This window comes from Molossus molossus, unplaced genomic scaffold (assembly GCF_014108415.1).
Source record: "Molossus molossus isolate mMolMol1 unplaced genomic scaffold, mMolMol1.p scaffold_m16_p_7, whole genome shotgun sequence".
Taxonomy (NCBI): Eukaryota; Metazoa; Chordata; class Mammalia; order Chiroptera; family Molossidae; genus Molossus; species Molossus molossus.
In genome coordinates this window covers 84,231,466-84,257,311 of record NW_023425401.1, presented here as the reverse complement: position 1 = coordinate 84,257,311, position 25,846 = coordinate 84,231,466, and the positions used below count along the sequence as shown (strand labels likewise).

The window sequence follows — 25,846 nt, the reverse complement described above, 5'->3', positions numbered from 1 at the left end:
AACTTGTCAATCCATGTACATAGCATCTCTGGCTCCTGTCTTCTTCCCTCAGTTTTCACATCCCTGTACCAGCAAGTTCATTTGGATTCTCTCCTGAAATCCAGGGTCCCTAGGAACTGCACAGATGGTTAAGTATGAAAGCCAACGTACTCCATGCAGGTGGCCCCACAACTCCAGGGCAGCAATGGTCAGCGCCAGTTCTTGATTGAATGAAAGGCTACAGGATAGAGGCACACACCTCACAAACCCAGAGGACTCTGCCTTATCCTCCCCAAGTGGGGGCCAAAGTGTTAAGAATAATGGGGAAGAGAATGTGAAAGATTCAGACACTACCCTCAATAAAATAAACATGCTGACTTATACCAGATTTGTACACCAACTCTCCTTAAGCACTCATTTACTCTTCGGTACTTATTCTGACTTTTTGTTTACTCTGAGCACCCTTGTAGCTGTTCACTTTCCATGGCTTCCTCGTCCCTTCAGCCCACTGCCAGTACTAATATGCAACTTTAGTTTTCCTTGACCACTACCCTGACTGAGCCCTAAGAACCCTAGAAGCCTGTACTCAGTCTACCCTGATCTTGTTTATGATGCCAGATGCCGTACTATTATACCCACACATCATAACACAACCTCACATATCCTTTTCAAACTCTGTCTCAAGAGCTTTCAAAATTACATACTCAATCTAGAATATTTATATATTTGATGACCAACTTTTTGGTTTAAAAATAAAACATTGGCAGGATAACAATATCTAGTAATAGCACAACATAAGCACTATCTCTAAAGGAAAGAATATATCATCTAAAACTGTTATCAAATTTGCAATTCCCTCAACTTTATATTTCCTTTAGGGGATGAATTATTGCAGAATAGAATTTGGCCCTCTTCTGTGACTGTATAGAAAAATGAGTTCCCTTCCTAGAAATACAGTTTATTCTTAAAAGGTCCAGCATAAAGCCTCACAGGCCAGGCCTCAAGAAGAAATCATCTTTTCTAACACCACAGATTGCTTTGGTCTTCTCAGAAGAGCAGGAGGTAAGGACATCTTATAAATGGAGAAAGACCTGGATGGGGACAGAATCCAAATGAAAGTACAAAAAAAGAATTTAAGGACTGCAGGCCACCTCAGGAAGCCCTACACTGGACACACAGCATAAATTATACTAGATCCTATTCATCCATCCCTTCAACCTGTTTTGTGCCAGGCATTCTATAAACTTGATCCTTGCCCTGATCTAGCTACCAGTAATTAGGTTTTGTTTAAATGCTAAACTTCACAGGAAGTAGTTAAATTATTACAAATGCCTGGTGACTTTGTAAAGGGTTTTGCTAAGAATTGTGCTTAGTAACATGAGCACATCATTGGCTAATGAGATATCCTCCCATTTATATCATAAAAAGGGGCTTCCTTTTATTTATTTATTTATTTATTTATTTATTTATTTATTTATTTTTTAATCCTCACTCGAGGATACCCTTCCATTTTTGTTCAGATAGAGTGGGAGGGAGAGAGAGAAAGAGAGAGAGAGAGAAACATCGATGCAAAAGAAACATATCAAGTGATTGCCCCCTACATGAACCCAATCAGGGCTGGGGACTAATCACAATCGAGGTATGTGCCCTTGACCGGAATCGAACCCACAATTCATCAGTTTGAGGGCAAATGCTCTAACCCAGCCAGGGCAAGGGGCTTCTTTTTAAAATGTCATTATGAGTTGAAGTAACAACTCACAACACAGAAATACAAAGTATTGTAAGAAAATACTATGAACAATTATATGCCAACAAATTTGATAACCTAGGTAAAATGGACAAATTCCTAGAATCATATAATCTTCCAAAACTCAACCAGGAAGAGTCAGAAAACCTGAACAAACCAATAACAATTAAGAAGATTGAAGCAGTAATCAATAAACTCCCGGCAAACAAAAACCCTGATCCTGAAGGCTTCACAGGGGAGTTTTACCAAACATTCAAAAACAAACACCTACTCTCCTCAAACTATTCCAAAAAATTCATGAGGAAGGAAGACTGCCAAGCTCTTTTTATGAGGCCAGCATAATCTTAATTCCAAAACTAGATAAAGACACCACAAAGTAAGAAAATTACAGGCCAATATCCCTGATGAACATAGAGCCCAAAATCCTCAACAAACTATTAACAAATTGGATCCAGCACTATATTTTTAAAAATTATTCACCACGACCAAGTGGGATTTATCCCAGGGATAAATAGCAGTGCTATTTACAACAGCTAAGATCTGGAAACAGCCTCCAAATGGAAGCATATACCATGTTCATGGATTGGAAGCATCAACATCATTAAAATGTCCATACCACACAAAGCAATCTATAGATTCAATTCAATGCCTATTAAAATACCAATGGCATATTTCACAGATCTAGAACAAATTCTCCAAGAGTTTATATAGACCCAAACAAGACCCCAAAAACAATCCAATTAAAAATGAGCAGAGGACTTGAACAGGCACTTCTCCAAAGAGGACATACAAATGGTGAAGAGACATAAGAAAAAATGCTCAACATCATTAATCGTCAGAGAGATGCAAATTAAAAGAACTATATGATATCACCTCAATCTACCAGAATGGGTACCATCAACAAATCATCAAACAACAAGGGCTGGCAATGATGTGGAGAAAAGGGGACTCTAGGACACTGCCGGTGGGAATGCAGACTGGTGCAGCCACTGTGGAAAACAATATGGTGTTTCCTCAAAAAATTAAAAATGAATCTGCCTTTTGACTCAGTGATCCCACTTCTAGAATATATCCTAAAAAACCTAAAACATCAATCAGAAAGAATATATACAAGAGAATACTATGCAGCTGTAAGAAACAAAGATCTCTCACCTTTTGAGAGATCATAAAAAGGGGCTTCCTTTATTTATTTATTTATTTATTTATTTATTTAATTTATTTTTTAATTCTCACCCAAGGATACCTTTCCATTGACATGGAGAGACCCGGACAGTATTATGTTGAGCAAAATAAGCCAGTCAGAGAAAGACAAGTATCATATGATCTCACGTATTTGTGGAATATAATGAACAAAATAAACTGATGAACAAAATAGATCTAGAGACATGGAAGTAGGGAACAGGTTGAAAAACCTCAGAGAGAAGGGGGGTTGGAGGGATCTGAAGAGATAAACCAGAGTACTTCTATGCATATATGCAGAACCAAAGGACACAGACCGTGGTACTGTGAAGGCAGGGCAGGGGGCGGGTGAGAGGGGGAAGGACAGTATCAATGGGGGAAAAAGGGAGGAACATCTGTAATATTTTTAACAATAAAGATGATTAATTTAAAAAATAAAATAAATAGCCTGGTCAGTGTGGCTAAGTGGTTGAGCATGCCCAGGAGGTTGCCAGTTCGATTCCCAGTCAGGACACATGCCCAGGTTGTGAGCCCAATCCCCAGTGGGGGGCATGCAGGAGGCAGTGACTCAATGTTCTCTCTCATTGATGTTTTTATCTCTCTCTCCTTCTTCTTTCCTCTCTCTCTAAAAATCAATAAAGAAAAAAAATTAAAATTAAATGTCATTATTTTATAATAAAAAGAGGAGACAATTCTAGCCTTCTTAGGTTTGTATTTCTGGCAGAATATTTTCTCACAAATACATTTATCTGCTCTCCAGCAATCAAATATGTTTAAAGCAGACACATTATTACTTTAACCATTGCTTCTGTTTGTTTTTTTTTTAAATTATTTTTATTGTTAAAAGTATTACAGATGTTTCTCCTTTTATCCCTCATTGTCTCCCTCTACCCTGCTCCCTGCCCCAAAATCAGCTTCCCTCCTTTTTCCCTATCTTTATCTACTCTTCCACCAAAAAGAAAATTAACTCTGCCCCAATTCTATCTGCTTTTAAATTAGCTTATGCTTCACTAAATTACTTGAATAAATAGGTTTAGCTTGTGTGTAGAAAGCTTCAGATGTGTTAATAATGTTTTCAATGTTTACTCAGGAAAAATAAAATAAAGATATTTAATAAGAAAGGGAGGAGTGAGGAAAAGCCCATTTGAATTCACTTCTGCCTCTGTGTATATCCAGTAGGGAAGGTTTACTGCTCAGTATGAAAATTGACTTTCTGGTTGGTATTTTTCTAAGGTTAGGTAGCTCCTGCACTGCTACAAAAAAGTTAATTTCCTGTTCCATTTTTCCTGAAGCATTTGTGCACTTTGGCTAAATTAATGCTAGATTTTCCACTAGGGAAGAACCAGGCTGAGGGCTGAAACTGTTACACTTTCTATTGCTTGTTAAAGAAACAATGAAACATCAAGAGGAAACTCAATTGTGATGGCACAATTTTGGACTCCTAGTGGCATTTTTAAACATAACTGTATAACTTGACATTTAAATAGCACACTATACTATAACTTTTTAATGAAAAAGGGAGCATTCCTGGTACTTGCGTGGATGTTGCTTATATGCATTCTTTCCCTCAAGAGGTGCCAAATGCAATGAGAAAATGTTCATGACGTTATTTTTTGGGATGTGTTAAATTAACTGAACAAGGAGGCCATTAGACTGACGTGGATCTAATGCCTTAGCAGCCTACATAAGCACACCGAAATCTAAGTCTGTAAATGCCTCAAAATTGTGAAATCAAAACATAAAAACAACCAATCACAAACAGCCAACTAGGCTTCAAGCTATACCCAATCAATAATTTCCTTGCTTTGCTTCCACCTTTTCTCTATAAAAGTCTCTATCTGATCTTCTGCTGGTTAGGTTCTCCTAACCACTTCCTGCTGGAAGCTGCCTGATTTTAATAGATTTTTGTTTAAATACTCTTAAATTTTTTTAATATGCGTGTTTCTCCTTTAACAATGTTTATTCCCCTACTTATAATCTCAATATGTTCCAAAGCACGCTGCTACAGTGTCTAACTTGATCCCATAACATCTCTGCAACAGACATTTCCATCCCTATGCTATAGTCTAGAAAAGTGGAACCCAAAGAAGTCACTTGACCATGGTCACTCAAGTCTTCATAATTGAAACTGGGTCCCCACTGGTACTTTTTTGTTTAGAGAGAGTGTGTGGGGCAAAGCAGGATCTGTCTCAGATACATAGACCTCTGACAGGGGTTCAGAATGTTTCCAAAATCTGTACCACTATCCCAACAACATCTACTTTTTCCTATGTTCCTATGTCACTAGGACCCTGGAGCAATATTACCATTTAATTAAATTTTATTTTCTCCCCATAAGCTATTCACTACTACAGGCTTTTTCACTTGCCGGACTCTGCCATCCTGAATTGGCCACTTTTTTCCAGATCCCTTTCTTAGGCTAGTCAGAATGTAACCAGGGCAGCAATGAAATCAGCTCAATTTGTCAAGATCAGCTGTGAGGTGTTCTATAAGAAATTGGTTATAGCCCTGGCTGGTGTGCCTCAGTTGGTTGGGCATCCTCCCATGCAGTGAGAGGTCGCCAGTTTGATTCCCAGTCAGGGCACATGCCCAGGAAACGGGCTCAATCCCTAGTAGAGAGTGTGCAGGAGGCAGCTGATGACTATTTCTCTCTCATCAATGTTTCTCCACCACCCTCCCTCTCCCTTCCTCTTTTTCTAAAATCAATAAAAACATATTTTTAAAAAATAAATTGGCACCCTGGCCTGTTTGGTTCAGCGGTTAGAGTGTCAGCCTGCGGTCCAGAGAGACCAGGGTTCAGTTCCCGCTAAGGGCATGTACCTCCGTTGCAGTTTGTCCCCAGCCTGGTTGTGTTGTGTGGGTGTCAACCACTTGATGTGTCCCTTTCACATCGATGTTTCTCTCTCTCTCTTTCTTCCTCTCTCTCCCTCCCACTCTATCTGAACAAAAAATGGAAAAAGTGTCCTCGGGTGAGAATAAAAAAAAAAAATTGGCTATAAAAAGAATTAAAATATCAAAATTTATAAATAGTTTACACTTTACAAGTCAGAGAAAATGTGCCACATTCTCACTCCTTGAAGCTGAATACTTTGTTGATCCAGAAAGAAAGGAAGTGCCATGCACAGCCCTGGAAAAACCAGTGGAATGTGCCTGCATCTTACTGCATTTAGAGTTTTCAGAGAAGAGTAACCCAAGACTCCTGGCATGGGGCACACAGACTTAAACATTTGCTTGAGCAAAATCTAATGAAGAAAACGTAGGCTAAAGATGAAAAATATGTACTACATGTGCATTCTTGAAACAAATCTAATATAAATCATCTAAAGTGCTTGTTTTCGTGCTAGAGCTTAAACCAAGCTTCTCAAAGGCAAGAAGGACACATTGATTGAATGCCAACTCTGGTCAGCCACTATGCTTGGTGTTTTCAGACACATATTTAGTTCTTATAAGGATGGCTTAGTTAGGTCCATATTTCCAGTGAGAAAACTGAGAGTTTAGAAATCCAGGTAACATTTCTCTGTGTCCTATAGCTAGTAAATGACAGCAGAAATTTGAAGCAACATGTACCAAAGCCCATGTTTGTTCCACAAAATACCTATGCTCTGTTAGATGTCTTATCCAATATACTTAACAGGTTTGAAAGTAGAAGCCTTGCTGGAGGGAGATAGATCTATTCTCACCAGCAATGTGCAGAGTCACAGAGTCTCCTGCTTAGCAAGTTGCTCTGATTGGGATGCACTATAAGCACACGAGTGCAGGGTTCTATCAAGAGTCTCCATGTAAGGATCAGAGATACCAAATATAGTCATATCTCAGAACACATGATCTGACCCATGTACCTCCAAATCCATGTTCTCCTCTTAATAATTATTTTAGTTTATTTTTAAAATTTTGAACCATAAGTACTCTTAGCCTCCATTAGTGAATTAAGTAAAAAAAAAAAATTTTCATTAAGATTGCCATTTTATTCCTTTTTAAATCCTGTACATAATAAATAGTCAATATGTTTTGTTTTACATTTTGACCATAGTTAACAAAGTGCTGTTTACCTTGCAAACTTCCAATTTTGGTATAGTTTCTGTTAGAGAACATAAACCCTATTTTAGAACATGAGCTCACCCTTTTAGTGAACATGGCTACCTAGAAAAAAAATATCCAAAGGAAACCAAAGGGGAAAATGAAAGGAAAACATTCCTTTTACTCCAAAAGGCCAAGGTTCAAAGTTGATAACAGTAAGCACTTCTTATAATGTCAGTGGTTTTCATTTCAAAGTGTTTATCTAAGGTGTGTTTCTAATTACTTGCATTAGAGCAAGAAACAGAGTTACAGAAAGAAGCAGAAGCTATTGCCACTGTCCTCATAAAATCAAGAGAGAATGAAATTTATAAACTAATTAATTATTTGATTCATAGGAAATTTAACATAACTTTCTTAAATGAGCTTCATCAAGGCTACATTAAAATGTATGTAATGTACACAAATTTAAATTCAAAATTCTTTCAGTATGAACAGTTTCACTCATGTGCATACTTTATTATAAAAATGTAACATAGGTCTAATCAACTATCTCAGAGAAATCTACAGGCATTAAATGCTCATCAGGAAGACCAACTAATTTTATGAAAGTTGTATACCTGTTAGTATGCTGACAACATCTCCTGAGATCCTTTTATGGATAGACCCTTGTATTTACATGCTATCAGCATGATTTTAAAATCATTACCTTCAAATCTGAGGTTAGATGATGGTGACATAGAATCCAAGAGAAATGTGAAGTAGTTAGAAAGTAGTTGTGAAAGAATGTTGTTTTTGTGCTTTGTTTGTTTGTTTTAATATGGTAGATCTTTGAGAATGTTTATAGTATAAAGATCCCAACAAGACAAATGAGCTGAAAAGGACAGGAGAGATGGATGATAACTGAAGAAGCAGATTCAACATAGGTAGCCAAATGGAAGGAGGGTTAATAAAAAGTGCAAGAAATGGTACTGGAGTTCAAGAGATACTGGTACAGGAGAAAGATGGACTGGAAAACTTGAGAGTTCAACAAAGGGGAAAAAAAGAGAGGAAAGAAGTGATTCCTCTCATTTCCTTTCCTGGCCTCTGCTCTAAAGTAGCCCTTCTGTGACTCTTAAGTTCATGACTCATTTATTTAACTAGATATTTACTCAGTGCTCACTATCTGTCAGATACCGTTCGGGTAGAGAGGATGTAGCAATAAGTGAAATAAAGTCCTTGCTCTTAAAGAGCTTATATTCTATGTAGGAAGGCAGACCGTACATACACAGGATGGGGCAAAATAGGTTTATAGTTGTTCATATAAAAAATAATACGGCCCTGGCCGGTTTGGCTCAGCGGTTAGAGCGTAGGCCTGCGGTCTGGAGAGACCCGGGTTCGGTTCCAGCTAAGGGCACGTACCTCGGTTGCAGTTTGTCCCCAGCTCTGGTTGGTCATGCCGGTGGCAGCCACTAGATGTGTCCCTTCACATCGATGTTTCTCTCCTCTCTCTCTGTTCTTCTCTCTCCCTCCCACTCTACCTGAACAAAAAATAGAAAAATGTCCTCGGGTGAGGATAAAAAAATAATAATAATACGATATTAATAAATAATAATACAAAAATAAACTGTGTTTTGCACACTCATAATTGTAGAACTACTTTTACCCCACCTGGTACATATGTTTGTTCACGGTCCAAAATCTTAACCTCTTTCTCCTACTGTCCCAACTCAACCTTCTGCATCCCTGGCTATCGCATGTTATTTATCCCAACATCTCAAACTAAAACAAACAAACAAACAAAACAAAAAAACCCCACAGTATTCAGCCCAAACTGAAGACCTTGCCCACAGATAAGCAGGCCTGACCCTGAAGAAACACATCAGCCTCCCTAAATTTTGTCTTGATTCTAACAGTTCATTTTCCTGTGAAAAGGCATCAGCTTAGAGGCCGGCACACAGAGAGAGAAACCCAACAAGGTTTTCTTCTCAGACACACTTGCCCAAGTAGTTCTGTTCACTACAACTGTTTATGCTCACCTACTTTGTGAATGCCTGATGTTAGTGTCTGCAAGGGACTACAGAAATGAGTCAGTGCTCAAAGATATGAAATAATAATTATACCGATACTTAATATTCAATGAGCACTTTCTACCTGCCAAACACTTTAGGCCTTCACATGATTTATTTAATTTAAGCTTCACATTAGCCTTGTAAGTTAGGTGATAATATAGCTCTTTTTATGGCTATATTATCCATATATAGGTGTGAAAACAAAATCCTAAAGAGGTCCAGAGATGTGCCCAAGGTAGTGAGGAAACAAATGCCATTAATCTGACTCCACAGCTCATGTGCTGAACTATGCTGCCTCCCCAATTTTACTAGTTTTTTTTGGCTGCCGTAACAAAGGACAACAGAAATGTATTGTCTCACAGTTCTGGAGGCCAGAAGCCTGAAATCACAGCAGCCGCAGCACGGTGCTCTCCCTGCAAACTGCAGGGGGACCCTTCTAAGCTTCCGGTGGTTTGCCAGCAATTTCGGGGTTCTTTGGCTTGCAGCTGCATAATTCCGATGTCTGTCTTTATCATCACATGGTGGTCTTCCTGTGTGTCTCTGTCTTCCTATGGTTTTCTTCTTCTAATATCAGTCATATTATAAGTAGGGCCCACCCTACTACAGTGTGACCTCATATTACCTAGTATATCTACAAAAACCATGTTTCCCAATAAGGTCACAGTCTGAGGTACTGGGAGGTTAGGATTTCAATGTATACATTCACAATGCCAATGAATGGGAATAGTATATGGAAATAGAATGGAGATAGAAAAAGCACAGGTCTTGCCCTGGCTGGTTTGGCTTAGCAATTAGATTGTTGGCTGGCACACTGAAGGATCACAGGTTTGATTCCTGGTCAAGGGCACGTACCTGGGTTTCAGGTTCAATTCCCCAGCTGGTGGAGGTCATGCGGGAGGCAACCAATCGATGTGTCTCCCTCACCTTGATGTCTCTCTCTCTCTCTCTCTCTCTCTCTCTCTCTTCCCCCCTCCCTTCCACACCATCTAAAATTCAATGAAAAAATATCCTTGGCTGGGGATTTAAAAAGAAAAAACACAGGCCTTATGTTAATCCAGTTATCATTGTCCACTCATTGTGTTACTTTGAGAGAGGCACTTTCCTTCTGTGGGCATCATTTTCCTTACTTATAGAATAAAGACCTTGAGCTTGATCTCTAACTTGTTTCCAGTTCTAATATCCTCATGTTTCTTCATTTGTAAATAATTATAATGAAAAATAAGTTTTCTTAGGCATGTTTAAGTACACATCAGCTGATAGAGATAAGGTCTGCCACAATGGAGGAGGTGAAATTCCACAGGTTTCAGGATGCTTTGGGAATGATCAGAAAGATTACTAGAGATGTCGACTAGAGCAGAGTTGCTGGAGGAGGCTTCAAGCAGAGGTAGCAATGTTGGCATTTGGAGAATAGGATATGGACTGGTTTATGGATTACAAATAAAGGTAGAGTGAAAGATAAGGCTAGAAAGCTATCTTGGAACATGCTAGGAGCAGAAGAGACGGTTTGTACTCAATTTAGTGGGCACTCAACATTACAACCACTGAAGGTTTTTTAGGAGCAATATAATAGGAGTTGTGCATAGATGGCTTTGAATGTGAAGGTAGATTGAGGGGTAACTAGTTAGACTACTGAAATAGTCCAGGTTGATGACAATGAAGACACAGCAATGAGACTGTAGAGGTAGACTCTGAGATTCTGAAATGCTTTTTAGTTATTCTGTGAATTCATTTGGGGGGGCTAAAGAAAAGTCCACTTTACACAGCCATAAAGTTTGTGCAAAGATGATATTTACTAAAGTCATTCAGTATGATAAAGAGCCAAAGGTACATCATGGTCTCAGAAGTTCAAAGTCAGAGCTAGAAAGGGAAGAGCATGTTAAAAGGCAGTGTATAAACTGCACAGAGGGAATCTAGGTATTGTCCAGAAACCAGGGAGATGCAGAACAGACTGGGAACAAACATTCAAGTTGAAACAAATGATTCAAATAAGGGCTGTGAATAAGGCAAGTATATTGTAGCCTCTGCACAACAATGTAAATGTAATTAGTACAACTCAACTGTACTCTTAAAAATGGCAATAAGGGTAAATTTTATATTTTGTGTTTTTACCTCGATTTAATTATTATTATTATTTTTTTGTACATGCCCCTAGCGGGAACCAAACCCGGGACTCTGGTCTGCAGGCTGATGCTCTAACCGCTGAGCCAAACTGGCCAGGGCCAATTTAAAATTTTTAAATAAATAATTTTTAAAAAGAAATCTGAAAAATGTCACCTCTCTAACTTGGAGCTCTCTATGCAGATCAGTGACAGGCCTACAGATTTGGTGAGGAGAGAGGCCAGACTGATGGGCAAGGTATGGAGAAAGTGCAATAAATATTGAATATAACTTTAAGTTTTAAAATCTATGCATCCAGGGATATGGAGGAGGGTAGTCCTATTCCTGAAAATAGAGAGGTAAATAATAGTTATTGATTTGGGCATGAAATTTTCGAGAAGAAATTATTTGAGTTTTCATAGTTCTTTATACTCCTCAATAAAAGATAACGAGAAATGGAGACACAGGTCTGGAGGTACAAGAGTGAGATCCAAGCTAAAAAAGGGTGAAAATTAGCAATATGCAAAGTTGATATAATCGCCAAAGGAAAGTATAAAACAAGATAATAAAGGCCCAATAAACTAAACTTGGGAATGTCTACTTTTAGCACCAAAGTAAATAGACCCTGAAAGGAGACCACAAGTTATTCTTATTGGTCGGAGAAAAACCCTGTTGTGTCATGGAATTCAAAAGGGGAGTTTCAAGAAAAAGTTGTTGCCCAACAGTGTAAAATTATTCAGAGAAGAATGATGTGGATTGAAACTAAATAATTTTATTTGGTAGCCAAGGAATCATCAAGATGGACAGTTCAGTAGAAAAGACAAAATGAAAAGGGTACGGAATGGGTAGGGGTGATGAAAAGTGCACCCAGAGAGAACCAGCTATAGAAAGAAGAGAGAAGGAGCATGTGGGGTGAGGTGGATTGCCAGGTACAGAGAAGCCTTGTTTATCAGTTACAAGCATGTTTACTAGCAGAAGGGATGGTTTAATGGAAAGATTTAAAATGTTAACTAATATAGAGTAATTCTGGAATCAGTTCTGGAAAAAGTTGAAAGGCCATGAAGAGCACGAGAGGAAAGTGAGATTTGGCAAAGAAGAGGTATTTTGAAATTGCCTCCCAACTCCTCTGCCTGCATTCACTTCTACCCACTCCAGTCTATTCTGCAATGTGCTTTCTGGAGCGTTCTCTTTACAATATAAAACTATTCATGTACATATAAACTATTCAATGAATATTTACTTAATGAATGAAGAAATAAATTAATGAGTGAATGGGATGAGGAGGAGAAAGAGGAGAATTCTCATTGAGATAATTATAAACATTTCACTTAAAGAAAGGGATGCCATTTCCCAAGAGTAAGAGCACATTTTGACATTTTCTGTGTATTTCAAAAAACAAAATTATCACAACTACTGTATCAGACACCAGAGTACTTGCCTCATGTATCCCTTCAGTGGGCATCATTCAGGCCATTGTTGTGGTAAGCTATGGACACTGTTTTCCCCACCTCAGCTGCCACAGACCTGGGAGTTCTTCTATACAGTACAGATTGAACAGGAGGAAGAAGCTCACCTTTGCCCCAGCAGGACCACAGCCACTGAGGCCCTGGCTCCCCAGTGGCTGCCCAGAGAGTCCAGGTTGGAAGTAGGATGGGACAAATTCTAGCCAATGAAAGACAGAAGAATGGGAAAGCAAGGAGATAAGATACTAGCTCTTCTTGCCCACTTCCACCAGTGCTAATTCTGAGATGCAATAGTTTAATACAGTCTCTCGGGAAATGTCTCCCAATAATGCGTCCATCTGTGTTTGCTCTCCCTCTTCCTTTTTTCTCTCCACTTTTGTGTTCTGGGGTTGTACCATTCAATAAAGTGTTAGCATTAAGTGTGTGCCTCTGCTTCTATTTCTTCTAAATCTGGTCTCAAGTAATTTTAAGAAAATTTAAATGTTAAATATATTGGAAGATATTAAAAGCACATTATTAGAAGCACAAACGAAAAACATAATTGTAATGAAAACATTCATTTATTTGCATTGGGTTATGGCTGAACACTAAAAAGGGTAGTTGTAAAGAATAGCCACTGAAGGAGAATGAAAAGTCAAGAAGATTTGGTGAATAAACAGTCAAGTAACAAAGAAATAGTAATCCTTCTTGTGTAGAACATCAGCATGAGATAATCAGAAACACATGGCTATGGTGAATACAAATGTAGTCCCCAAATAGCAAAGTTTCCATTAAAGGAGCACATACTAAGGAGATTTTCTTCCATTGTGTCTGTTTATAATTAATGTGTTCCTATGTTACGACATATTAAAATGTTAGATTCCCAAAAAAAGGAAAAGGAAATCTACTGAGTGACCTATTTCAGTGAAGGCAAATTGTCTTCAGTTTATATATTAAAATGAAATAATTTTAAGACACGATAAATTACCAGCCAAAATTCAAACAACTAATGTCGGGAGAAAACCCAGAAGAAATGACAAAAGTATATCTGCTTAGCAAAGCCCCTTGGGAAGTTAAAATGGAAAAAAGAATTAAAAGTTGGCCAGAAGGAGGGAGAATACTTCCTCACTGTGGAAAGTTGGCATACATTAGACTGTGATCTCAATCTGCACTGAAAACAGCTTTACACATTGAACCAGATCCCAATTGTAAAGATGTAAAGGGCACAGTCAGTCACCCATCTTTAAATATTTGCTACCACAGTATCTTCTGTTGCTAGGCTGATACAGTACAAAAGGTCTTCTCCTAAAACAACAGAGACCAGATTGGGACACACTCATTGCTCATTCATGAAAGTATGAAAACTATGATTCAAGAAATACTCTGTGAGTACACTTTGGTTTCTGAATGTGTATTCCTGCAGACTCCACAGCATTCATTAAGTCTCTTTTTCAAATGTCCTCAGGTGGATTCTTTAAGATTTTTTTTTTCCTTTTTTAGATTTATAAATGCAACTTGCACTTCCTGGAGGAGCAGTTAGTTTCAAGTTTAAGTAAACCTTTTAAGCATTTTTCATGTTTCTTAGTACTTGTTTAGGTCTGAATAGCTGAAAGGAACCAGGATTTCTCCTAGAGAATTGCACATATACATAAACACAACATTTTCTATAAAATACGTGTGCTTGGTAGACACTTTATACATCCAAATACTTTCCGGGAGTCCATGAACCTCAGGTCAAAAGCAGCTATTTCAAGTAACTTTAAAAACGACTTAAAGGTGAATGGACATAAGTAAGGGCAAGCCCTCGTAACATGCAGATTTTGGTATGCCAATAAAAGTAAAAATAAAACCCAGCTTTTATAGATAGAAATAATGCTTCTTCTACAAAAGGCCTAAAAGCTATATATCAGGTCTTAAGAAAAATCTATGTAGCATCTCATCAGTTATTTTTAAGTAAACTTCATAAGTAGCTGTTTTTGAGAATAATGTATTGGTTGACCACAAAGACGTTTCTTTCTTTACTTAAGCTATCTGAAAGAATATTAATCTTCAAAACTAGATTATAATTAAATTATCTTTTGGCTCATATACTACAAGAATAACTAATTTATACCTCATTTAAACTAACTTCCACATGATACATTCCTTCTAGCTTCCTTTCTGTCTTTAATTTTAAAAAAATGGCTCTAAACCAATGGCTGGTACAAGCTAAGTTAAAAATAGAGGCACATGGCAAATGTTTGGAAATTCAGTGTTCATATCTATTGAATTTCTGGACTATAATTATGAATTTGGAATCTTGCTAAATATTTAAGACTGTCAACAATTTGAAAAAAAAAATCATGCGTTTGTCATTTTTTGTGAAGAAAATTCTAGAGTAAATATTTTACACAAATAGCCAATAAGTTTCAGATGGTTTATAAGTAGCAGAAGATCCAAAGCTGAAATAAAATTTTCTGTGAGGAGCCTACAAATAATAGTTAACATATGCCTAAGTTACAGACAAAAGCAGGACACACATAAAGTCAAGTAGGGAGAAAGAAGGATGGTAAGTTAATGAAAAAAAATCTTTTTGTCCAAAATTCTCAGCAAAAATGTAGCTACTTAAGGAGAAAAACCATCTGAACTATTTTTAAAGAAATTCTATTTATTAATATTAGAAACAAATAAGTGATTTTCAAAGTTACAGTTTATACCCATTATTGAAATATTCGAAAGAAACACAAAACGTGCAAGAGTTAAGTTAATGCTAGTATAAGTAAACAAAATAATTGATTCACACTTGCAGTTTAAGTTCATCTAGAAGTGTTTTTAGTTAACTTATTGTGTGCTATTCTTTGCATAACGTGTTTCTTGGTCAAGAAGCTTCTTGACATTATTTATACAATAAGTCATTCATTTAAAAGTTTCAAATGTTCTTCATTGTAACCTAATATTATGTTGTATTTCAAAAAGATCTTAGGGCTATGGTTTCACAAATTATTATTAGACCTTTGAACTTATTTTTATTTAAAGCATCAGCCCTGCAGTAGGAACCAGGTAGATGTACCATGTTCACCCAGTGGCCTGCCTGAACATCTTTGAGTGTCAGTCATCTTGTCTGTAAAATAATGACACTCATTATTACCTATCTTGTAGGATTATGAGTCTGACATGAAATCCATAAAGAGTTTTAAAAACAAAATGGTACTAGTGCTGGAGGTGTTAGCAATAATTATAGAAGTACTGTTAGTATTTAATGAGAAATTCTGCTCCAAACTATAACCATGATCATAGGGTTTACTGCAAGTATAAGACAATAGTTTATAGATTCCTATTGTCTTTCTATAATACCTGCTGTAGCATACAAATCATTGACTTTCCTACTGTAAATATTATCTGTGTATATTTTCTTTTTCTTTTAGGTTGGACTATTTTAAATGTCATCATTTCACTGAAAGCTTAAATACAATTGTTATATTAAAATAGAAATTCTGAGTGTTTTTATGTGTTGTCACTTGACAAGTGAGATTAATAAAGTTAATTAGCGTAGTATAAGTATAAAATAATCTATATTTTCCTAATTCTATAAACAATAAAATGCAGTGTGTGAATTCTTTTGAAGAAAACTATTCTATTTTTCTTTTAAATGCTTCAGAAATAAATATTTGCTCTAGAAATGTGTTCACCAATGAAAAATTGACTTAATTAATTACAAAATGAAGTTTTGAAGTATCTTTGAGTCTGGATGGTCTGAGTACTATACTGAATGCCTTGAGGAAAGAGATACTCAAGTATTTATCAAATGTTAGACATCTTTGATTTATGTCTTTAAACTTTAAGTCTATTGGAATCCTAATATTTTAGAAAGCATTCACATCACTCCCACCTCCTCCAAATTGTCTATTTCATTCAGCTAACATGAAGTGAAATTCTAAGACACAAAGTAATGGCCAGCACTTTCTGGAAATAAAATAAGAAGCTGAAACTCACATGTGTTTCACTGTCATAAGGTCACTCTCTGGGCTGGGTATATCCTGGATCTCTTTCAAACCTCATGGAAGTTAATTTTAGTTTTATGGAAAGGACAGAGAGAGGCAGGCTGTTATCTTTGCAGAAAATGTCAAGGTTAAGCTTCTGACCATCTTACCTTTCTGATTTCCTGAGCATTGCTCGAGAGAAGGAAGCACTGTTTGTCCACAGAGAATCCTTTCTTGCATCTGCTTGCCTGGCTTTCAGTGAGTGTGTTTGGGGCAGCCCCAGGGACAGTGACTGTGAGCTTCCTCGTCCCTCGAAGAGTCAGGGTCTGGTAGAAGAGGCAGATCGCCACCACCAAGCCCACCAAGTAGGGCCGGGGGCAAAATCGCCGACGACAAAGGAACACTGGACGACAGACCATGACCAGTTCAGCTTCTCTTGGCTCCTGTTCACGTTGCCGGAAAAGTCATAGCAACTATTTTTTGTCAGCATGAAGAATATAAATCTGTCTTCTTTTTCCACAACTTAAATCAAGATTGCTCCATCCCGCTTAAGAACTTTCCGAAGAATCATGGCAAAGAATTATAGATCCCAAAAGTCTGAGACAGTTACTAAGAGCCTTTCCATGGATGACAGTAAAAAGTGGCTGGCCTGGGTTTTAAAAAAAGACATAAAAATAATAGTAGTTGTATCTAATAACCTGAGCGTACCGCAGTCTGCCAAACTGTTACTTCCGGCAATGCCCTATTTCCACAACATCCTTAAACTCACAGTGAAGACTTTACAGGAAAACAGAAGACAACGCCAGGATAAATCTGGAGCCTAAAAACAGCATTGAAGAACGCAATCGGTTAAAACCAAAAGTGCCTGTTGCACAGCTGGGTGCAGGCCAGCTTGCCTTAGCAGTTCCTCATTTTTCCTCCGGTTTTAAAAGCAGTCCTGCTTTCCGCCTTTCAAGTTCCTTAACTGCTTCCCTTCTTTCCGTTTTAAATGGACACTTTTCTGTAAGCATTTAGAGCTTTTAACATAAAGGGGGAATAAACAGCTTGAATGGACATGGTTACTGTTAGGATTTTGCTTGTATTTGTTGCATTCCATTTCAAGTTCAAAGTTCTATGTACTTACTCGGTTTTCATCTTTTTAGGCAGAAACAAGTTTCCATGATCCCCTAATGGATTGTTGATCAGCACCACTCGGAAGAAGACACCCCGTCTTGTGAACTCCAATGCATCTCCCACACCCAGACACACACGCGCGCGGACACACAGACACACGCGCGCGCCTGCCGCCCTCCCGGCGGGGAGCTGCGGCCCGGGCACCGCAGCCACAGCGGCCGGCGGAGCGGGGCGGAGCTACGCCCGGTGCGGCTGCGGTCCTGGGGGGCTGCTGGAGCAGCGAGGTCAGCTCTGTTATCAGACACGGTGGGCTTCCACAGACAGGAACAGTAGTACTCATTTCCCCGATGTGTCATTGCCTCCCCAGAGCTGCAGAATTTTAAATACATATTCGATGTTCTATGCCTTATGTAATTTCTTTTTCCTAATATAATGTTGCAAAAACAAATAGCCCTTCGTCAACTGATGACAAAAGTCTATCTTCACTTAGGGAATTGTGGTCGCTCTTATGGGAATAAGTGGTCACTATTGCTGTCCGGACCTCAGTACAGCAAGCCTGTTGTATGCACAGAATAACAAACTTCTGTTTTAGTACCTAACTCATATCACAGTTACTATTAGTCCTTCCCTGGACTAATGGCTGAGTCTTTCAAAGGCTAATTGCTGACACTTGTCTTATAATGAGTTGATTGTAGCAGGTAATGGGTAACTTTTGCTCAGTAGGAAGGGGTACACAGCAGGCTTTGTCCAGATTCCACTCAATATACAGCTGCTATACAGACTGCCACAAGGACACTCCCACTCAGGCAATTCTTCAAACTCCATCCACCTTTGCTAAATCAGCTGAGGAAATCTCAAGGAGAAAGGCAATCTGTCTTGTGCGTGGTGCTCACCTCTCCCTGGGTTTGCGAACCCTGTATACCCAAAACCGGGTTAGGCTCGTAGCAGACATTCTCCAAAGGCTTTGCATCTAAATAGTGTAACCTGTTTCTAACTCAAACTCATTCTTGGGGGCTGAGGTTCTCTTGTGAGACCACATCCCCAGAGTGATCCCATCCTTTAGGCACGCGCCTGTCAGTCACTTAGATTCCATGAGACGGAGCGCCCCCTGGAGGTGCCCAGCTATTATAGACTCAGAAATGGGCATCTACAGATAGGAAACTATTTTAACACATTTATAACTATTTTAACTTTTTAAACAGATTAAAGTTTTACAGAATAAATATTCACACTAAATCTAGACTTATCCCAAGTATTTTCATATATTTCCTCCAGTGTTCTTAATACTAATTTATAGAGTCAGGGTCCTCAATCCCATGACAAATGGAGTAAAGAAAAACAAGTGGCACTTGACTTTAGGAAGCTGAGAGAGTTTATTAGAAGAAATGGCTAAATTATAGTGTTTGGAAAATATAGTTTTGGTGGATGCAGTGTGATTTGAGACATCATAGAAATTATGAGAGCTCTAAATTGGAATTGTTCCTGTGTTGATGAGATGTAGGATGTGACAAAATTACTAGGTGAAAAGGAATGGACATGCAGTTCCATTAAGGCAAAAAGTCTGAAAAACCAAGAGTTTGAGGAATACAAAGGGTCATTGACAAGCATTACTAATTGTTAAGTACAGGATACAAAAGAGATAGTAAATCAGATACTAAAATCATATTGCCTTTGGGTTGGGAGAAGTGAAAAACAACAGCATAGATAATTTTAGAGCTAGACTTCAGATAATAGGAGTCAGAAAGAATATGGAAAATGATGCTGGCAGATTAAAAAACCCAATTTCCTCTGTTACCAATAGTCCGAGGGAGTGGAAGAAGATGGTAGATAAAGGGATGTCTCCAGAAGACAAAAAGGGTCAGTTAGAATGGGATGGTAGAAAGAGGAGCTGGGAAGAGGTTACAACAGGAATTAGCACCAAACTAAGGGAGACCATAAAAAACATTTGATATTACAGTTAACCCAACATGGGTATAAATCATGTTGATTTTTATCAAATATTTTAAAGCATGTGATTTATGAAATGAGGATACCAATGCCTCCTTTAAAGTGTTGGCATGCTAAATGAAATAACGTATAGAAATCACCTAAGCACTCTGCACATTTGTTGGAAAAATGCAATATGCAGACTGCATGTCTATTATGTTTGGGATCCTGAGGCTGAGCTGAGTCTTGTGTGGTGTCAAACAATATAATTATCAATATAATGGGGTCCTTGGAACACAGAAGCACCAAAAGCAACATGAGCACTTAGTGTTAGATCCCTTCCCTTTACTCTGTGAGACAGAGGGGGGTGGCAGATGCTACTTTGAAGAGTGACAGCACAGGTAGGATGGGAGTGGGGAGTGGGTGGGGACTACAGGTGGGAGGGTTTTATTCCGGAGTGGTAATGGAAGCATGTGTTAGAGTATGAAGGTGTCAGAACAGGAAAGAATGAAGACAGAGTAAGTGAAGAATGAAGTTCAGTGTAGGGAGTGGGAGGATAAATATGCAACAGAACTACAAACCTGTGAATTCCCGCAGTGTTTTTCAGAGTGAATGTTTTGTGCATATAGTTTCATAAAGTACCCCTTCCAGTAACTCATTTCAGTATCCAAGAGTCGGTATGTAGGCAGCATCAACCTGGGATAGTAGAGTTACAGACTTCTCCAACACAAAATACAGCCTTCTATCTCACCCACTTCAATTCTGCTTTTGGTATGGAGTGGAGATGGATGCATTTAATAATCATTTGAAGAAGGTATTTTTAAATTTTTACTTTATTATTTAAGCTAGAGTAATGCAACTATCCATAACAGGGAATATTCCAGTGTGGGATCAGAAACTTTGGGAAATTAATTTACTTCTTTAAAAATTAGCTTCCTCATAAAACACTTCCTCTTTGAGTATTGGCTTCAGTAATCACCAGACGTCAAAGGTCCCTGGAAACTTTAAAGTTATGCTTTGAATGATGCATTTTGACACAAATTTCCTCTCTGTTACAACCTGGTAGGCAGGTGAAATCTTTAGATTCTGGGCCCTCTTGGTTTCCTACAGGGAAAAGCCTTTCTATTTCAAGAGGCTCTTGACCATGGTGATGTAAAATCCAGCTGTAGCAACTAATAGTGATGTCATGAAGTAAGTCCAGGCAGTGCTGCCAACAACACCTGGGCTCTCGCTTTCAGTACTTCTTCCCTTGAGAGTCTGACTGCCTCTTCTCAATTCCTATCACCTTTCATCCAATACTGACTTTAGAACTTTCTCCATTAGCTCTAAACATAAGATGATGTTTATAGATTGTGAATCACATATTTGAATCTCTACTATGCCAAAACATTGTCCTAGGAACTGTGAAAATAAAAGACATATGACAAATACTATAAAGGACAAAATATAATAAACACACTGATAAATTGGTTAATGTAGAATAATTTCTAACAAACAACCTCAACATCTCAGTGGCTTGATATAATAAAAGCACTCATCATTTTCTTGTGTTTGTAAGTTTATATTAAAACTTTGGCACTCAGGGTTCTTCCACCTGGTGACTTTCCATACCCCAGAATCTTGGCTACCCACTGTGGTCCTCTGAATCCAACAGGCAGATGTAGAATGAGAGAAGGGCATGGAGGATTGTGCAGGAGGTCTTTTGGGGTCAAGCTTCAAATTGTCATATATTCTTTGGCCCACTTTCTGTTGACCAGAACCCAGTCACATGGACCCACCTAACTGAAAGTGACCTGGTAAATGAGGTTTAGCTACATGCCCAGGAGGAAAATTAAATGCGGCTGACAAACATATAGCTGTTCCAGCCACAACTAAGATGAAGATAAATGCCATGGAGACTCAAAATAGAAAAATCACATTTTTTGGAGGTGATAAGGAAAGAGGTTGTTTCTTAACTGGACCCTGAAGAGTCACAAAGATTTCAACTGCCTCAAAAGAGAAAATACAGGTATTATGTCTTAGTGGAAGACCACTAAGAATAAAAATGGAGAGTTATGTCCAAGTCAAGGATGGATATACTTCTAAATTAAAGAGTTTATTTAGCCTTTATCGGAAGAATGTAGGAACCCCCAAATAAAAATGTTTCTTCCCCAGAATACTTATTAATAAAGATATCATGACAGCTGTCAGGGTATAGGACGACCTTTATTTATAGTTATCTGAGAATATTGTTACATTACCATTAACTTTAATGGTAAACACCCAGAGCAAAATCTTTCTTTTTTTAAGGTAGAATAAGGACAACATTAGTCAAGGTCATGTGGTTACTCTCAATGGTGTGAAATGCTCACGTGATTTAAAAGAAAAGTGTGTGCAGTGCCTTAGAGCCCTCACTGTCCTGAAGAGGAAAACTCTATACTCAGTTATGATTATGCATTATCCCATAAAGTTATGTAAAAATGAGTATTAATTTATATCAGGTTTAGGATCATGAATCCTTTCACCTAAATTTAGAACTTTAGATCTGCCATTCATTACAATGATACTCCAGAAACTCAGTCTACAGTTAGGCCACATCTAGTTCTTTATATGCCGGAGGACAGTGAACACAAATCCTAAGACAGTTCTGCCATTTCTGATGCAGTCAACATTTAAACTTGCTTAATTTCCTTTCAACTCAGTTATATTGCTTCTCTCCACATCTTTTCACTTATATACAGTCACTTTTGTATAAATCTATGAGTTTCAATTTCAGACCACTAAACCTTGTATGGAGCTTTCTATGCATTTAAAAAAAAAAAAAATAGTAAAGATTTTCCTCTCCCTTTCCAGTGGTTCTGGCTGGTGACAGCAGGCTTCACCAGAGGTCCAAGAATCGCGCCAGAGAGTAAAAGGGACGGTGTGCAGGACTTCCCTCTGACACAGCATTTGTAAATTTCCATATGGAAATGAGATGCTATAGTGCAAATCTTCATTTTTCTACTATCCTTTTCTTGTTTGATGTTTACTTAAACAAACACATTCTACAGTCTCTTTAAGTTTCTAGATCAACAGTCCAGATAGACCAAATGCTTCAAACTAAATGATTTTCATTTCAAATTGTCCATGAGACCTATATTTCTGAGACTACAAATCACCTGGAGGTCCCATATGACAACACTTGGCACTGCCTTTTTGAATGGTGGACATACAGTGAGTCCTTGCTTAATGTTATCAATATATTCTGAGAAATGGTGACTTTAGGCAAAACAACAATGAGATCAATTTTACTATAGGCTACTTGATATAAATAAGGGATAAGTTCTTACACAATACTTCTGGTTACAGAAACATCACCAAACTTCTAAATAAAGACCCCAAAACACTTCTAATATTAAACATCAAAATATATGTGAACTATACATACATTTAAGAAAGATTAACAGCCCAGCCAGAGTGGCTCAGTTGGTTGAGCATCATCCTGTCCTCTGAAAGGTTTCCGGTTCAATTCAAGATTGGGCACATACCTGGGTTCCGGGTTTGATCCCCAGTCGGGGAGCATATGGAAGGCAACTGTCAATGTTTCTCTCTCACATCAATGTTTCACTCGCTCTGTCTCTATCTCGTTCTCTCTCACTTTCTCTCTCTAAGCACGTCCTCGGGTGAGGAGTAAAAAAAATAAAGATTAATAAAACAAGATAACTTTCCAACCCGCTGATTCCAGAGCCTACCTCAGCAGCTCAAGGCACAAGGCAGGAACCCACCCTGGACAGGACGTCCTTCCATAGCAGGGTCACTCACACCCACCACACTCAGACTGGGACAATGTGGACACACCAGGTCACCGCAAGTGCTCATCTTTGACATGTGAAAGGAAACTGGAATCCCTGGAGAAAACCCACAAAGACATGGGAGAATGAAAAACTCCAGACAGTGGCCCAACCAAGAATCAATTTTATTTCTCTCATCAATGTTATAACCAAATGACGTTGAACAAAATGATGCTGTTCAAGGACCTACTGTACACGGTCCCGCTCTTTCTTCACAGTTCTCAGCTGCTCACATTGCTCACTTTAGCACGTTCCTTTCTTTATAAGCATTTTGAATTTGCTTGCATCAGTACCAAAATTACTTTTATTATATTGTACTGTATTTTAGTTACTAGTGTACTTATCTCTTTACAGTATAAACTGCTTTATAACAGAACTATTTTATATCTCCATATTTTGTGGCATCTAGCAGTGTCTTCCTGTGAGTGATTAAAAAAAGTTGATTGATTTTAGAGAGAGAGGGGAACATCGATTTGTTATTCATTCCACTTATTTATGAATTCCTTGGTTGATTCTTGCATGTGCCCTGACTGGGGATTGAAGCTGCCACCTTGGTGTATCGGGATGATGCTCTAACCAATTGAGCTATCCGGCCAGGGCTTCCTGTAATTTAATAATTCATACTTGTTGCGGTCTATCTGTCATAAATTTAAATACTTTCCATTATCATTCCCAATTTTTCCACAAGAAGTATTTCACATCTTGGTAACATTTAACCCAGTGGGACAATTTTGTTTCCCAGAACACTGGCAATGTCTAGACATTTTTGGTAGTCACAACTTGAAGGTGAGGGTGCTACAGACATCTAATGTGAGGGGTGAGGGAAGCAACAAAGAAACATCTGGCACAAATGTCAACAGTGCTGAGGTTGGGAAACAAATTTAACCAGAGGACTTGTTGCACAATTTTTATATGTGGCTAAGATTGTCTGTTACTTAAATTAGAATAGTGAGTACTTCAGTAGTCTGTGGCAATGACATTGGGATTTAGCCACTTCTGAATGTGTAATTATACTGCTTCCCAAAACAAACACAACTTCGTGCATATAATCTCCTTTAAGTATCTCAGATTTGCTTTTAAGATTTGCACCCTCTAAAAGATGATATATACACATATATATGTATATGTACATGTATACACATACATACATTTACATACATACTTTCTAAAAGACAAAGATAGATGATATAGTTAGATGATAAACTATTTCAAGCAGTGAGCACACAGGTAGAATGGCAAACAAATATATATATTTTTTCTTTATTGATTTTTAGAGAGAAAGAGAGAGGAAGAGAGAGATAAAACATTGATGAGAGAGAACATCGATCGGCCGCCCCCTGCATGCCCACCCCTGGGGATTTGGCCCACAGCCTGGGCATGTGCCCTGACTGGGAATGGAACCGGCGATTGACCTCTTGGTGCATGGGTCGACGCTCAACCAGTGAGCCACACCAGCTGGTCAAATATTTAATCCAATAAATCATTTTTTACTTTCTTTATTACACTATACTTTGGCATAAAGCCAGAATTCCTAACTTTTTATCAATCAATATATAAAACATAAACAAATAGTTTTCTATTGTCATACCATAGTATCAAATTATGTTCTTTTACCCAACTAGAAATCTCATTTGTCTTCTCTGGAAATATATTCCTTAGAATGATAATACATTTTAAAAATTGTCTCAAGAAAGCCACATGATTTAGTAGGTTTCTTTTATTTATATTTTAAAAGACTTAATTATTATTTTATTCTTTTGAAAGAGAGAGTAAGGGAGAGATAGAAACACTGGTGTGAGAAACATCAATCAGCTGCCTCCTGGTATGCCCCCTACTAGGGATCAAGCCCACAACCCAGGTATGTGCCCCGAGTGGGAATCGAACCGGGACTGCTCAGTCCATGGAGCAATGCTCAATTCACTGAGCCACACCAGCTGGGCTAGAGTGCTTTTTAAAGTAACTTGGTACCTATTACAATTGCTCTTATTTTCAACATAGAGAGTCCCTCTACTGGGATAGATTTAAAAATGCAAAGAAATAAAATATGACTATTGCTTTTTCCTACAACTGATGTTAAATTTGTGAATGTTTTAAATTAGCTCATCACTGGAGACCAGCTCTTATACACTTCCCTATGGAGAGTTGTTCTTCATTACCACAGGCAGTTAGAATCGGGAATGAGAATAAGCAGCAGGCACACAAGCAGACGCAGTCCTCATCCTCCCTTCCCGCACTGGCTTCTGAATTGTTAATAAGCAGCAAGAAAATAATGATTATTTCTCTTTTCCTTCAGTAAAGAAAATAAAAAGTGTCTATGAATTAACTAAAAACTGAATCATATGGCTCTTAAGAATTTATTAAGAAATTAAATTTTTCAAAAAACATTTTAATATATCATTCTCTAATAATTTAAGATATTGACTTACAATGTATACATAACTTACTGCCTTAACATGTAAATGGCCAGGGGATATACCTCTTTCTTACGTCAAACTTTAACTAAAATAACAAAAAAAATCCTGAAGTCAGT

General features: G+C 38.0%; 1 protein-coding gene across 1 annotated transcript in view; it reads right to left on the bottom strand.

The window, feature by feature from the left end:
* The window catches only part of CPED1 (cadherin like and PC-esterase domain containing 1), a 311,055-nt gene extending 287,751 nt beyond the window's left edge, over nucleotides 1-23,304 (bottom strand). The window contains exons 1-2 of the mRNA XM_036247475.1: nucleotides 23,218-23,304; nucleotides 16,639-17,117 (exon numbers count right to left, since the gene is read on the bottom strand). Coding sequence (XP_036103368.1) covers nucleotides 16,639-16,887 — 249 coding nt within the window. The 5' untranslated portion in view covers nucleotides 16,888-17,117; nucleotides 23,218-23,304. The remainder of the gene's footprint in view (nucleotides 1-16,638; nucleotides 17,118-23,217) is intronic.
* Nucleotides 23,305-25,846: the final 2,542 nt, after the last annotated feature.